The following is a 12,882-nucleotide window of genomic DNA, read 5'->3' as shown; positions in this document are numbered from 1 at the left end:
GTATTTTGCAACATGCTGCTAGTAACAAAGATATCATTTAAAATTGGTTTGTAGAAATGTTGTTGGTATGTGTAGACACAACACTGGTTCATCCCTTGAGTTAGCTGCTTTTTTTATTACTGAATAATTCATAGATCAGTGTTAAGTGATTTAACAAGCAAAAAACATATTCATCTGAAAACAGTAAGGTAAAAGGAGTGGACTGAAAATGAAAACCTTTGAAGAACCTTGAGAAAAGCTGGAGATTTGTCCCTCAAAACCAATTTAAAAAAAAAATGACAATAAAGTCTGACTCCTTGGAAGTAAAATATAAAGAAATGAGGGAAGGCTCAAGACTTTTGCACAGTACTGTGAGATTTAAAATGTATATACAGTTAAACACCTTAATAGATGTTTAAAATGAGTAGCATTTCCTTGAGCCCTTATAAGTAAATTCAATGAAAAAACAGTAAAAACATTTTAAAGTTGAATGTACAGCCTTCCAGAAATGAGGTAACCTCACCTTGAACCACATTCATACAACTTCTGCCAAATCCTTCTGACCTGAAGAGCACAGTGTGCACTGTGAACACTCCAAGAAATGCGTGGGAAATATACATAAGCTGCATCGTCTCTGTTTTTGTGAGACAGTGTGTTATCCGCAGATAAATCCTTACAACACAGCAGGAAAACACAGCAGGCAAATCTTGCTTCGGCTCTGGTAATGGATTACTTCTTTCATGTCATGTTCTGTGTCTCCAACAAAGAAATAATCCCATTAATGAAAAACCGATTAGAGCCGACCCTGAAGCAGTTCGTGCACTGTAACAGAATTTCTCTCGTAATAATTGGCATTTTGCAATTATATTTGCCCTGCATTATTATCCCGGCCCCTCCTCCCCCGCAATAAATCCACAATTAATAGAAATAACAATGCAGAAGTCTAAATAAAATTACCTTAAAACTTCAAAAGATTATTCTCAAACATGACAATGCATCTGTAAACAAAACCGTAATCAAGAGGTATGTAATTACAATGTCTGTCCCACATATGCTGTAATCGGGAAATGTCTCATATTAAATCGCAAATATGTTGGCTTTTGAACATCTGCTGAGTGAGATTGCAGCGCTGCAGACATGAATTAATTAAAATTGCCAGAACGCAAACGCAAGCTATGCGAAGACTAAAGGAGGAGGTGCGCTGAGATGTAGCCAGCTGCGTGCTTTCAAATGGAATCACGCACATAAATACACAACACGCCGTAGGGAGAGGCAGGTGTCAAAAGACTGGATTAAAATGGTTTTCAAGTGTAGCCGTCGAAATGCAGTACATATTAAAAAGTTTCTTGAAGCCGCTGACCTAAAGTTTACTTTCATTCTTGTGTTGTTCAGGCGGCAGGCTGCTATTTTCAGTGGGAAAATACACAAAACAACCTCACAAACTAACACCCAGCACCAAACAGCAGGTAGATGAAGTTAGTGACTACCTGGTGAACATAATGAGTGCATACCCAGATGTGGCAAGCAGCTGTTGGGAGCGAAAAAAGCTCTATAAATCTTCCGTGGGCAACACTACCTGTAGCACCAAACAGAAGACACAGCTGGCAACTGAATTAGCTGGTGAACCCAACAGAGCACATAGATGCTAAAAAGAAAGATATTTGGATTTCAGTAAAGAAAAAAACCCCCCAAAAACAAGTGAATAATAAACTTGCCTTCACCGGCTGCATAGAAACACAACTGGGAGTAAATGCACATGTTGTTATTATGACTTCAACGTGATAACACTGGAGGTGTGGAAGTATTTATGGCTTATTTCTACTGTATCCAACAGTCCAAAAAACAACTAAAGAAGATTTAAGAGGAAATCTAGATGCTACAATTCAATTCACTTCAATTTTATTTATACAGCACCAAATCACAACAACAGTTGCCTCAATGTGCTTTATATTGTAAGTAAAGACCCTGCAATAATACTAAGAAATGGAGGAAACACTGACAATCATACGATTGACTTGAGCAAGTACTTTGGTGACAGTGGTGACAGAAAAACTCCCAACAGGAAGAAAGTACTAGTAGTACTACTGTACTACTAGTACAGCAGTAGACATGCATACCCTACAGTAGTACAGTAGGGTGTAGACTATTAACATGACAATCTTTAAAGCAAAAATGAACATGTTTAAAGGCTGTTAAATGGTCTCTATAGCTACTTGAATTAAGTACATCCATACTACCTCTATGGGAAATATGAGGGTAAGTAGCAGCTAGATGCTGCTAATCAAATGAACTTGATTAAATGATCAGCAGCAACTCTCAACACAATGCCACAATCTTCCCAGCAGTGGAATTTTCAGCAAATTCACCCCAAAGTCACGCTGTACCAAGCTCAGAGAAACTGCAAAAAACCAAGAGCTAAATCTCAGATTCTAAGGGCCTCAGCTAGCATGTTAAAAGTTAAAGTTTCTGACAGTACAAATAGATAAAGATCGAATGGTTATCTTCGGAATGGTCAAAGCCTCTTCTCTTTAAAAAGAACATGGCAGACCAGCTTAGGTTTGCAAAAGTGCATCTGAGCAAAACCCCCAGATTTCTGGAACAATGTCCTTTTGACAGATGAGACCAAAGTGCAGATGTCTGGCCATAATGCACAGCACCGTGTACTGCAAAAACCAAACACAGCATATCAGCACAAACACCTCATACTAACTGTCAACTGCAGCCACAGGGCATCTTGCAGTCACTGAGTTGACCACAAGCCTCTCTGTATAGCAAAATGTTGTCAAATCTGAAGATATCTGTCCAACAGCTGAAGCTTGGCCAGAATTTGGTCATGCAACACAACAAGCACGAGCAGTAAATCTGCAACAAAAGGGCTGATTAAGAAAAAAACAAAACAAGGTGCTGCAATGGCCGAATCAAAGTCGAGACCTCAGCCTGATTGAAATGCTGTGGCAGGGCTGTAAGAGAGCTGTGCATAAACTAATACCAGCAAACCTCAGCGAACTGAAACAACCTAATATTGCACAACATTGCAAGAAAATGATAAATTTACAGAAACGTATTGGGGCTAAAGCTCTTTCTTCAAACTATTGAATCATGGGCTGTGCTTACGTGTCAAGACAATTTTACAGAGGGTGATTAATTTTCTTAAACACGTGTAATATTACATGTTTGGCCACTGTGAGTGACAGCTAGGTGGTATTTTGTTCTGTTCACCATTCGGCTCTTTTTAGACACAGAGCCGGATGATTTTTCTAGTAAGTAGGTTTTGTTTTAGGCTTATTTGCTAGCGGGTGACCACATTTTATGTCTCTAATGGACCTTGCTGAACAAGCTAACTGGGCAACACTTGCATTAGTTAAAACTGTCCTTATGCCACCCTATCAACAGAATATGTCCATGTCTGATTTTTAAAAATCCAAATCGCACCGAAGACAGAATTTCTCAGACATTTTAAAAATAATCCAGAAATCAGGGGACGGCATTACAGTGACTATGTCCATCTTTTCTATTCAGTCTATGCTCTTGGCACAACAAATCCTCAATGTGAGAAAGAGAAAAAGCTGGACAGACCTCTACAGATTCCTCACCTAAACCCCATGCAACAACACTGGGCTGTTAAAATCAATTCAAATGCAGTCAACATCACAGTCCAACCTCACTAAAGCCCCTGTGGCTCACTGGGACAAAATCCCCATACCCAGCATCTGAAATGTTGTAGAAAACCTTCCTGAAAAGCAGAGACTTTATAATAACATATTAGCTGGCCTGGTTTCGAAATGAGATGTGCACTGAGCCCTTGCAATTCATTCTCAGAATCCATAATTGAGTTCAACTTCAACCACTCGTTAAAGATGAAAGAAATCCGTCTTTGATCTGAACTCTGAAGAAAATTCCAGCATTTGCAACATAAAGGACTCAATATTATTTCAAGCGTTGTTGTATTTTGGTACGACCTTTTTTTTTAAAGTCATCTTACCCTCATACAGCCAGTCAGTGAGGCCATTGAAGACAACTCCTTCTTTGCCAGTGGACACCAGGCGGATCGCTCGACTCTCTACAGTCGTTCTGTAGTAGATGTTGTTTTCGAATATGAAGACCTGGACAAAAAAAGGTGAAAGAGTAGCCATCATCATTAATATTTCTTGTACTTTTGCATTTAAAAAAAAGAAATCTTTAAGCCAAAAATGTAAGAGGTTTTTTTTTTTTTTTTGTAATAACAACACAACATTATCTTAATCCAAGCTGATACACTCTCAGTCAACACCTGCTTAATGCACGAGTGTTAAAAGAAATCTCCCTCATTATAGTTCACACTGGGTTCCTCTTCAGCTCAGCATGAAACCATTTCTGTTGCTAATCAAGGCGCTGGAATCGGCTTCGGCCCTGCAGGCACACATGCATTGCTAAAAACATATGTAGATGCCAGCTGATGATTCCCCCCCGCCTCCCGCCTTGCTCATTGAGAACTCCGCGCTGTCTGCAGGGGGTCGGCCGGGATTGAGCTAAATTGCTGGTTATACTGCTGATTTAAGCCTCTGGCACCCACAGAGGCATCGCCTGAAGGAATTTAGACGCATTGCTGTCAGATGAGCATGGGACACTTAAAAACCTCTGTCTATAAACTGTGATTTCACCGCTTCAACAGGTGCCAGTATGAAGCAGATGAATGCAAGACTGTCTGATGTCTATAGTTCAGGCCGTGATGGTGTGACTAGCCTGTCAGCTGTACCCTCTTCAGTGAAATTTAAGCCTCACATCACTGGTAAGATGGAGGAAAACAGAAAGACAGAAGTCCTTTTAGCTCTGATCTTTGGATGCTATTGAGCAAATCAAAGTTTTATATTGTGGGATCAACATCTGAGGAAAACAGATCAATGCAGGGCAGTGTAAAAAGGAGGGAAGCTGGCAGTTGGCGAGTGTTACAAAGCAGCCGTGGGACAGGATTCAAAGAGTTACATAAAATAAAAAAAAACCCTCAGCCAACCAAATGATTAAAAGACATGCATTAAGTTTCAGGGTTGAGATTTACTTTCAGAACAAAACTGATACAGTCATAAATAATACTGAATGGACTCTCAGAGCTACAATTGTAGGGCATCCATATCTGGATTCACACTCACTTGCTTGGTGATTTTTAATGTTCAAGGGAATTAGATGAGAGAAAAGAGTGAAAGTGCAAAAAGCCAAAAGATAGCCATTTCAAAAGGGCAGAGATGAAAGCAGCAACATCAAAGCTACCTGAGCAGGGCGAGCAGCATGGTTGCTCATTTGTGTTGTTGCAGTTGCGTGCTGGGATGTGTGCTGGTGAGCGAGAAGTTGCGAGACGTCTAATTTTGTCAAATAAAACTTCCACTGGTCATTTTCCCTTAAATCCATCGTCTTATTTGTGTCAATACAATCTCTTTTCCCGCTCTATGTGTGTGTATGAGTGTGTGTGTGTGCGCGCATTGACCCAGCCTCACTGATTGCACTGTCATGGTGGAGTAATTGCTTGTGGTTTAATGAGGGGAACGTCACAGGATTCATCTCCTGGCTCCTCTCACTGTACATCTGATGCTCGGCTGCACGCAGGCACAGGCACAAACACACACGGCACATTTTTCTGTGCTGATGAAACACTTGATGATAAATTGCTCCACTTCTGATAAACTTAATGGGAAATCATTATATTCACAAACTGTTAAGGGAAAAAAAAGAAAAAAAAGAAAACACATCTCCGGGTCACAGAGAGACAAAAGACGAGAGCTCATCTCATTTTTTTTTCCTTTCCTGCACAACCTTGGTGGTTCATTAAATCAAACGCAGAGCTACAGTAACAGCTATGCGAGAGGAACAATCAGATACATTATTACCATATGCAAATTCACCTGCTTTCTTCCCTCGGCAAAAGGCAAACTCTCATCACACACTTGAAATGTTAATATTTTCTCACAGCCATGTATCTGTAATTTAAGCAAATGATACGATAAGAGCAATTACAGCACAAAGGAAAAGCTTTGAAGTAAAAGCCGATGAAACGCGGGGCCGTAACTCGTTTAAGGAACACAATCTAAACAGAAAAATAATTTAAAGTCAACAAGGGAAAAATGGAGTAAGTGAGAGAATGAAACAAAACACCATCAGGTGCTGGATCGATGAAACTTTTAAGCTCAGTAAAGGTCGGGCTAGCATTTTTCATACAACAAAACCAATATTGTGTCAACACAATCTAAATATACAGTTTTGTATAACATAAAAAGGCTAAATGAAGAGCTGTGAGAGCACAGAGCTGTTTAAGAAGTCTCTCAAACAAGTGTTGACAAAACAACATGTCACCCAGCGCAGCACTGTTGCTTGCTAACTTGTTTTTAATAGTTTTTAAACAATAAAAAAGCTCAGTAAGGAATAAGCCATAATGAGCTTCAGCTAAGCAGGTAAATTGCACGACAGATTCAGCAACGTTCCACGTTTTTCTTTCAGGATATATAATGACAATAGGCAGTTGCAGGTAAGCATAATCATTACCAAGAATAAAAAGATACACAAATTAATGAGGAAACTGTGCCACTTAACGATCGAGAACCAGATTTTTTTTAGTGTTTTTTGATGCTTTATAAACTTGGACGTGTAAAATAGTCGCTTACTGCAGCCATTCCTGGATGGCAGATCACTAAGAATCTACTAGGATCCTTGAAACATGATAACCAACAGTCATCAACCATAAAGAAACTGGATAACCATGCCCCCCTCAGTGATGGCTTTCTGAAAAAAGACAAACTCCAAGTGATGAGTGCAGCTGTGTCACAGAAAATTGCGCATGTCAAGTGCATTATTCCTGCAGTGTTTCAAGAAAGTCACTGGAGAAAAATGATGCACAAAAGTATGGATTTTATTTTTGGAGACTCTACATGTTGTAAACAAGTCTATATGACAGTGTGTTCAGTGCATTTTGTATGGTCACGAGATCAAATCAAATATATTTACATACATACATACACATATAGATATATATGTAAAATCCTTTTGGGGAATTAGAGGACTGTAAATGTACATTATATTGCCAAAAGTATTCACTCACCCATTGAAATCTTTGAAACCAGATGTTCCAAACACTTCCACTTCAAATGGATGGAATGAATTAGAACTGAGACTGCAAGCCAGCGCTTGTTGTCCAACTAAAAGCAAGCACCTAAGCAGGCAGACTGCTTCTACAAGCATTTATGAAGCTATGGAGCTCGCTGAGTCCCAGTGACAAGAACTCTTAATGCTTCAGTATACCAAGACATTTTGGACAATTGTATGCTCCCAGTTTTGTGGGAACAGTTTGGGGATGGCCCCTTCCTGTTCCAACATGGCTGCACACCAGTGTACAATGCAAGGTCATTAAAGACATGGATGTAGAAGAACTTGACTGGCCTGCACAGAGTCCTGACCTCAACCTGACAGAACATCTTTGAGATGAATTAGAGCAGAAACTGCAAGTCAGGCCTTCTTTTCCAACATCAGCGTCTTACCTCATTGCTGTGTTTCTGGAAGAATGGTCAGAAATTCCCATAAACACCTCTAAACCTTGTGGAAAGCTTTCCCAGAAGAGGTGAAGCCGTTATAGCTGCAAAGGGTGGACCGACATCATATTAAACCCTATGGATTAAGAATGGGACGACACTCAAGTTCATGTGAGCGTGCAGCTAGACTTTTGGCAGTATGGTGTATGTTAGATATGGTTTCCTAAAATAGCTGATTTTCCATAAAAAATTATAGAACAGCTAAACAAATCTCTTGCTTCTAAGATCTCAGTCACAGCTCAGAGTTTTCATTATAAAAAAAGTTACATATTGACCAACAGTATTTGACCTCTACTGAAGTCCATTAAAAACAGACAGCTATTTTAATATTTGAGGGTTTCATTGCCAAAATAGTTTTAGTGATTCACAATAGCTGGAACTAATCCAGATACCTTTTTTTTTCTCAGTAGAGCTCATTTTAAATCCCTTTGTGTATAGAGAGACACATCTTTTAACTATGCTGAATCCAAGGACTCCTGTTTGAACATCATCATGGAACTATTTCTGTACTCTTCATGTTTTAAAAGGTAAAAGCAGCAAAACATGTTTTTCTTTTGTAAAAAAAAAAGAAAAAAAGAAAAAAGCAATTTTCTGTCAGTAAACTGAATGGAAATTCCAAATAGTGAAACTAAATTGAAGATTAAGAATTTGTTTCCATAATCATACAGACTGTCTCCAAGCAACGGGATCCTTGTACATGAGCTGTCCCCAAACGTGGCTGACATCACAGACCAACACATGTGGAAACACGTGCCTGCTGACCTTTGTGACGACACTGGCACAATGCAACCCTTTGCTCATTGCTGTAACCTTGAGGCTTATCTCCAGTCCTACACCCTCAAACATTTGAAGATGTGTCAGAAAGCCAACATATCCTCACCATGCTGTGGTCTAAAATGAAAACAGGCACATGCACACACATCATTGCTGTGTGTCTACTGCTCCTCTCCCAGCAACCTCATACTGCTCAAGCCAAGGGTTGTGCCACCAAGACGCCATCTGCCACTGTGTCTCTCACCGGCTCGCGAGCTGTCACAAAGCAAAAATCTTCTTGGCTGACATTGATGGAGGTCAAAGCAAAGGACGTTCACCTAAGAGATGTGCACCTTATGCATAAAGGTTTATGCAGATGTGGTCATTTCAGAGTGCATAAACCTTATTACCACAAGGTTTGGCTGTGCCACTGTGACAAGCCACTGCTGTGCCTCCTCTGTGAGGGCAGACTGATACTGACAGATCTCTACCTGCGAGCTAGAACTCAGGGAGTGTAATCCCAAGGGTACAGGCTTCTTACCAGCTGCTGGCCTTGGGGCCCCCATCCGGCAAACTGCAGGAAAGCTTCATGCACCTCAGGGGGATTTAAAGGCCACGTTTCCCTGTGAAGACAACACATCACGAGAACATACTTGCTGGTTTGTATACTGCATGCACATCACACGTGTTATATGCCAATATAAATGCACAGTCAGACAAAGAAGTCGTGTGCTTTTCAGCCTTGTTCCCTCACTGTAGGTTTCATCTATCAACCATGTCCTTTTTTTAGCACAAGCTGACTTTGCTTGGCTCGCTACAAATACAGAACAGTAGGGAACTAAGCAGACATAGATGGATGAAAGGCTAAAAAACAGGCCAAAAAGCTTCGCCCCAAACTAAAGTGAATTAAAAAGCATTCCCATAAGATTCTAGAGTACGCAGGTAAATGGCGCTGATGTCAGTGCCAGGCTACATATGGTCAGAGTAAAGACGTGTCGAGGAAGAGGACAGAAAGTTTGTACTTACTGTGTCACGAGACTGTAAATGATGTACTTCGCCTCATAGGAGTGTTGGTATTTCTGTGGAAGAGAACAAAGTTGCGGTCAGGAAAGGACAAAGTCTGAGAAAACAAAATATTACAGCTAGATTTCTCACCGGTTTTACTTCAAAGGCAAACAGCACATGTTGCATGTCTGGAGACACTTGGTACTTGGCAGCTCTGGATCTATCCTGGATGGGATACAGACAAAAATACAGACACACTCACATCAGGAACACACTCAGTACAGCAGCAGCAGCAGATAGTAAAGTTACTGTTCTTGGAGAAAATGTACTCACAAACAGCTGGTTTGGAACGACAACCCTTTGCTCCAAGGTGTCAATGTTAAGCTGGACAACATCCCCTTCCGCTGTACGATACAGCAGCTCATTGTCTTTGAATGAAAAACAAACACCAGAGGGTGAGATGATATTTCATACAATTCCTGTTCCCAGATACAGACAATGAAAGTGCAGCAAGTATGGTTTTCCTGTTGTGTAATAATTACTGCGACAGGTCCCACCACAAGGGCAGTTCTCAGTATATACACTACAGGGGCAAAAGTATAAATCCACACCTTTAATCCAGTGTTAATTTTCCAAAGGGCTAGCCCCCTTGGGAAAAACTGGGAAACTGGGACTGTTGTGGAGGGTCCACGTCATCTCAGTCTTTGTATTCTGGTGTTTTCAGTCCTCTTGCCACAGGTGTATACGATCAAATGTCTAGCCATGAAGCCTGCCTTTACAAACATCTGTGAAAGAATGGCTCTTTCTGAATTCAAGTGTCGTAGTGTAATAGAAGGGCCACCGTTTGTGAAATTTCTTCCATCCTAGAGACTTCACAATCAGCTGTAATTGGTATTATTGCAAAGCAGCATTAACATCAACATAAAAACTGCATGATGATTTTTTGAGTACTTTGGGAACATAGAGGTGAAGCACAAAGACTGAAACTCAACATCATTACTGTTTAAGTTGATCTGACAACATTACTCATCATTTATTTATGCATCCAACAGTTACAGAGCAATATAAATAACTTGGGGTTCATGGGAATATCTCTTTTTAGCCATCAAAGACTCAACCAAGTTCACCAGCTAGTTGCTTGTATAAATTATGGTTCTGGGCAGGTTATGTACAGCTAAGTGTTTTTAATGAAGCCAGTTGTAATTTAAAGCAGCAGTAAGCTGCCAAACAGGCCTTTCATCTGTTTTATATGAAAACTACAAGGTTTATCTTATGATCTAATAGTAATGAATTACGTATCTCCCGCTGGTCAGTGTTAGAAAGGCTCTGAGTATTCAATGTGCCAGTGACCTTAGCTTAGCACTAAGAGAGAGATTCATGTCTTCTTTCCTCTAAAGGGAAGTGTCTGCTGTACTAACTGTATTTTCTTCATCAGCCTGAATATTACAATTCACAGACTTGCATATCAATATCCTAAAGCTGATAATATCTGATTATAAAGATATAATAATAATAAAAAAAATTGTTACAATGAAAGCGTCTCAGCTCAGGCTGAAACAGGTAAGCAAAATACATTTTGCTACCATCTGTTTGTGTCACTCAAAAGCACTTGTCTCACATCCCATCATTGACAATTTTCAGGAACTACAGATGCATATAAAATGTGTCATTTTCAGCCAAATTTAATTAATTAATTTTATGAGAAACATTTCAGCTGGAAGTCATAAAGTTTGTTTAGGCCATTCAGTCGATGCTTTTTTCCTGTAGTTTCAGAGGCTTTTTAAATTATCATAAATAATATTAATAATATATAACTACTGATCCTCCACACAGTATCACATATATGCTTCAGTGATTCTTAATTATTTAAATTTGTACTGCTAGCATTTTTTTTTACCATGATAAAACCCTGATTTACAAAAACTTAATTTGAAATATTAACGACTAATAAAGGCGCCACTGTTTCAGTTATCTGGCACATCAGGCAAAGCCGTCATTGCTTTGTGTACTTCTCTCATATGTATGACCTGTGATATGAATTTTAATTAATTGAAAAGTTTTATTTTAAAAGGTTCATGTAAAGTATTTGATTTTATTCATTACTAAAAAAACAACAACACAAAACTGTCTTTTATCCTGTCTTCCTTCTCTCACCCCAACCGGTCGCAGCAGATGGCCCCGCCCCTCCCTGAGCCTGGTTCTGCTGGAGGTTTCTTCCTGTTAAAAGGGAGTTTTTCCTTCCCACTGTCGCCAAAGTGCTTGCTCATAGGGGGTCATATGATTGTTGGGTTTTTCTCTGTACGTATTATTGTAGGGTCTGCCTTGCAATATAAAGCACCTTGAGGCGACTGTTGTTGCGATTTGGTGCTGTATAAATAAAATTGAATTGAATTGAATAGACTATCTTGCAAAGAAAGACCTCAAAATACAACCTCAGTGCAATAAAAATCAGTTCATCTGTGACTACGGCAACAAAAGTAATTATGCAGTTCCAATTAAAGCTAACTGCATGGACATATTTATGGAAGCCTGAGAAAACCACTGCTTTCTCACGCCACCTGGTAAGGACTCACTTGAACAAAGCAGAGCAAACTAGAGGACTGACCTTAAGCTGAAACATTGCTGTAGCAGTGGTTAGGAGGGACTGTGAAAGGCTTTTCTTTTCAGAGCAGGCCCCTCCATTTTGTAAGGACTTAGAGGTCACGATGACCCAGCAGTCTCTAACAAGAGTCTCTCAAAATCTGTGCCTAGGATGCTCTCTCCTATCTAATATTAGAAACTCAGACAGTGATCTTGCCTAAATAACATTTCCACTCCTTCTAGACTAAAGGTGAAGGAGTTCTGTTAGCCTTTTCTGGATGATTGAGTAGATGTGGACAAATTGTAGGAGTGTAGAATGAATGCACCCTGTTGGGAAGTGACCTTCAAACTGTGTTGCAGTGTGTTATATCAACCTTTGTGGACATTTTTGCGCTCCCTTGTTTCTGCTGAGGTATGGGAGGAGCTGGACTGCCAAAAGGATTTGGGCAAAACGCATAATTTTGCAGTTTATGCGAGTTTGCATTGAGACAGGTTTCTGTGACAACAAGACAAGAAGAAGGACGTCGCATGAAGCTGTCCTCTCGTCAAGAGAAGTGTTTTTCATGTTTGTCACACATCATGAAAAAGAAAAGAAAAACATTATTAGTGGATCTAACGCTGATGACACGGCAAAGACCAGTGACCTGTGTTACCGATCACAAAACACTGATGAAGGAGGTATTTTCAAACATGATGCCTAACACACTCCAACAAACACAAAGTTTTTAAAGAAGACAAGAACTGAAAACATGGGCAGGGATGTTCGCGGAATGAAAACCACTGGAAAATCTTTGGATTATTTTAAAAGTGGAAGGTAGAGCAACAAAAACCCCCGCAGCAAAGAGCAGATCAGAGAAAAACATCTGCGAGAAAGAGGAGAACATTTCTCCTCCGTCTGGCATCATCTTTGCCCAAGAAGATTGAGTCCATCATCAAATATAAAGACGGGCATGCAAAATATAAAAGGATGGGAGTCTGCTGAGGAAGGATGTACTCATTTTTTGTTGTTGTTGCT

The 12,882-nt window shown here is 39.9% G+C and overlaps 1 protein-coding gene across 5 annotated transcripts in view; it reads right to left on the bottom strand.

The window, feature by feature from the left end:
• The window catches only part of LOC120727443 (dipeptidyl aminopeptidase-like protein 6), a 93,627-nt gene that overhangs the window by 13,655 nt on the left and 67,090 nt on the right, over positions 1–12,882 (bottom strand). For all 5 annotated transcript variants that reach the window (XM_040021687.1, XM_040021688.1, XM_040021684.1 and 2 more), the window contains 5 exons: positions 9,621–9,715; positions 9,438–9,512; positions 9,309–9,361; positions 8,824–8,905; positions 3,962–4,082 (listed from right to left, as the gene is read on the bottom strand). In XM_040021687.1, coding sequence (XP_039877621.1) covers positions 3,962–4,082; positions 8,824–8,905; positions 9,309–9,361; positions 9,438–9,512; positions 9,621–9,715 — 426 coding nt within the window. The remainder of the gene's footprint in view (positions 1–3,961; positions 4,083–8,823; positions 8,906–9,308; positions 9,362–9,437; positions 9,513–9,620; positions 9,716–12,882) is intronic.

The sequence above is a fragment of the Simochromis diagramma genome, unplaced genomic scaffold, assembly GCF_900408965.1.
Source record: "Simochromis diagramma unplaced genomic scaffold, fSimDia1.1 OVJJ01000205.1, whole genome shotgun sequence".
In the NCBI taxonomy this organism is placed as follows: domain Eukaryota; kingdom Metazoa; phylum Chordata; class Actinopteri; order Cichliformes; family Cichlidae; genus Simochromis; species Simochromis diagramma.
The sequence above is the reverse complement of the archived record's forward strand: the minus strand, read 5'-3'. Positions and strand labels throughout refer to the sequence as shown.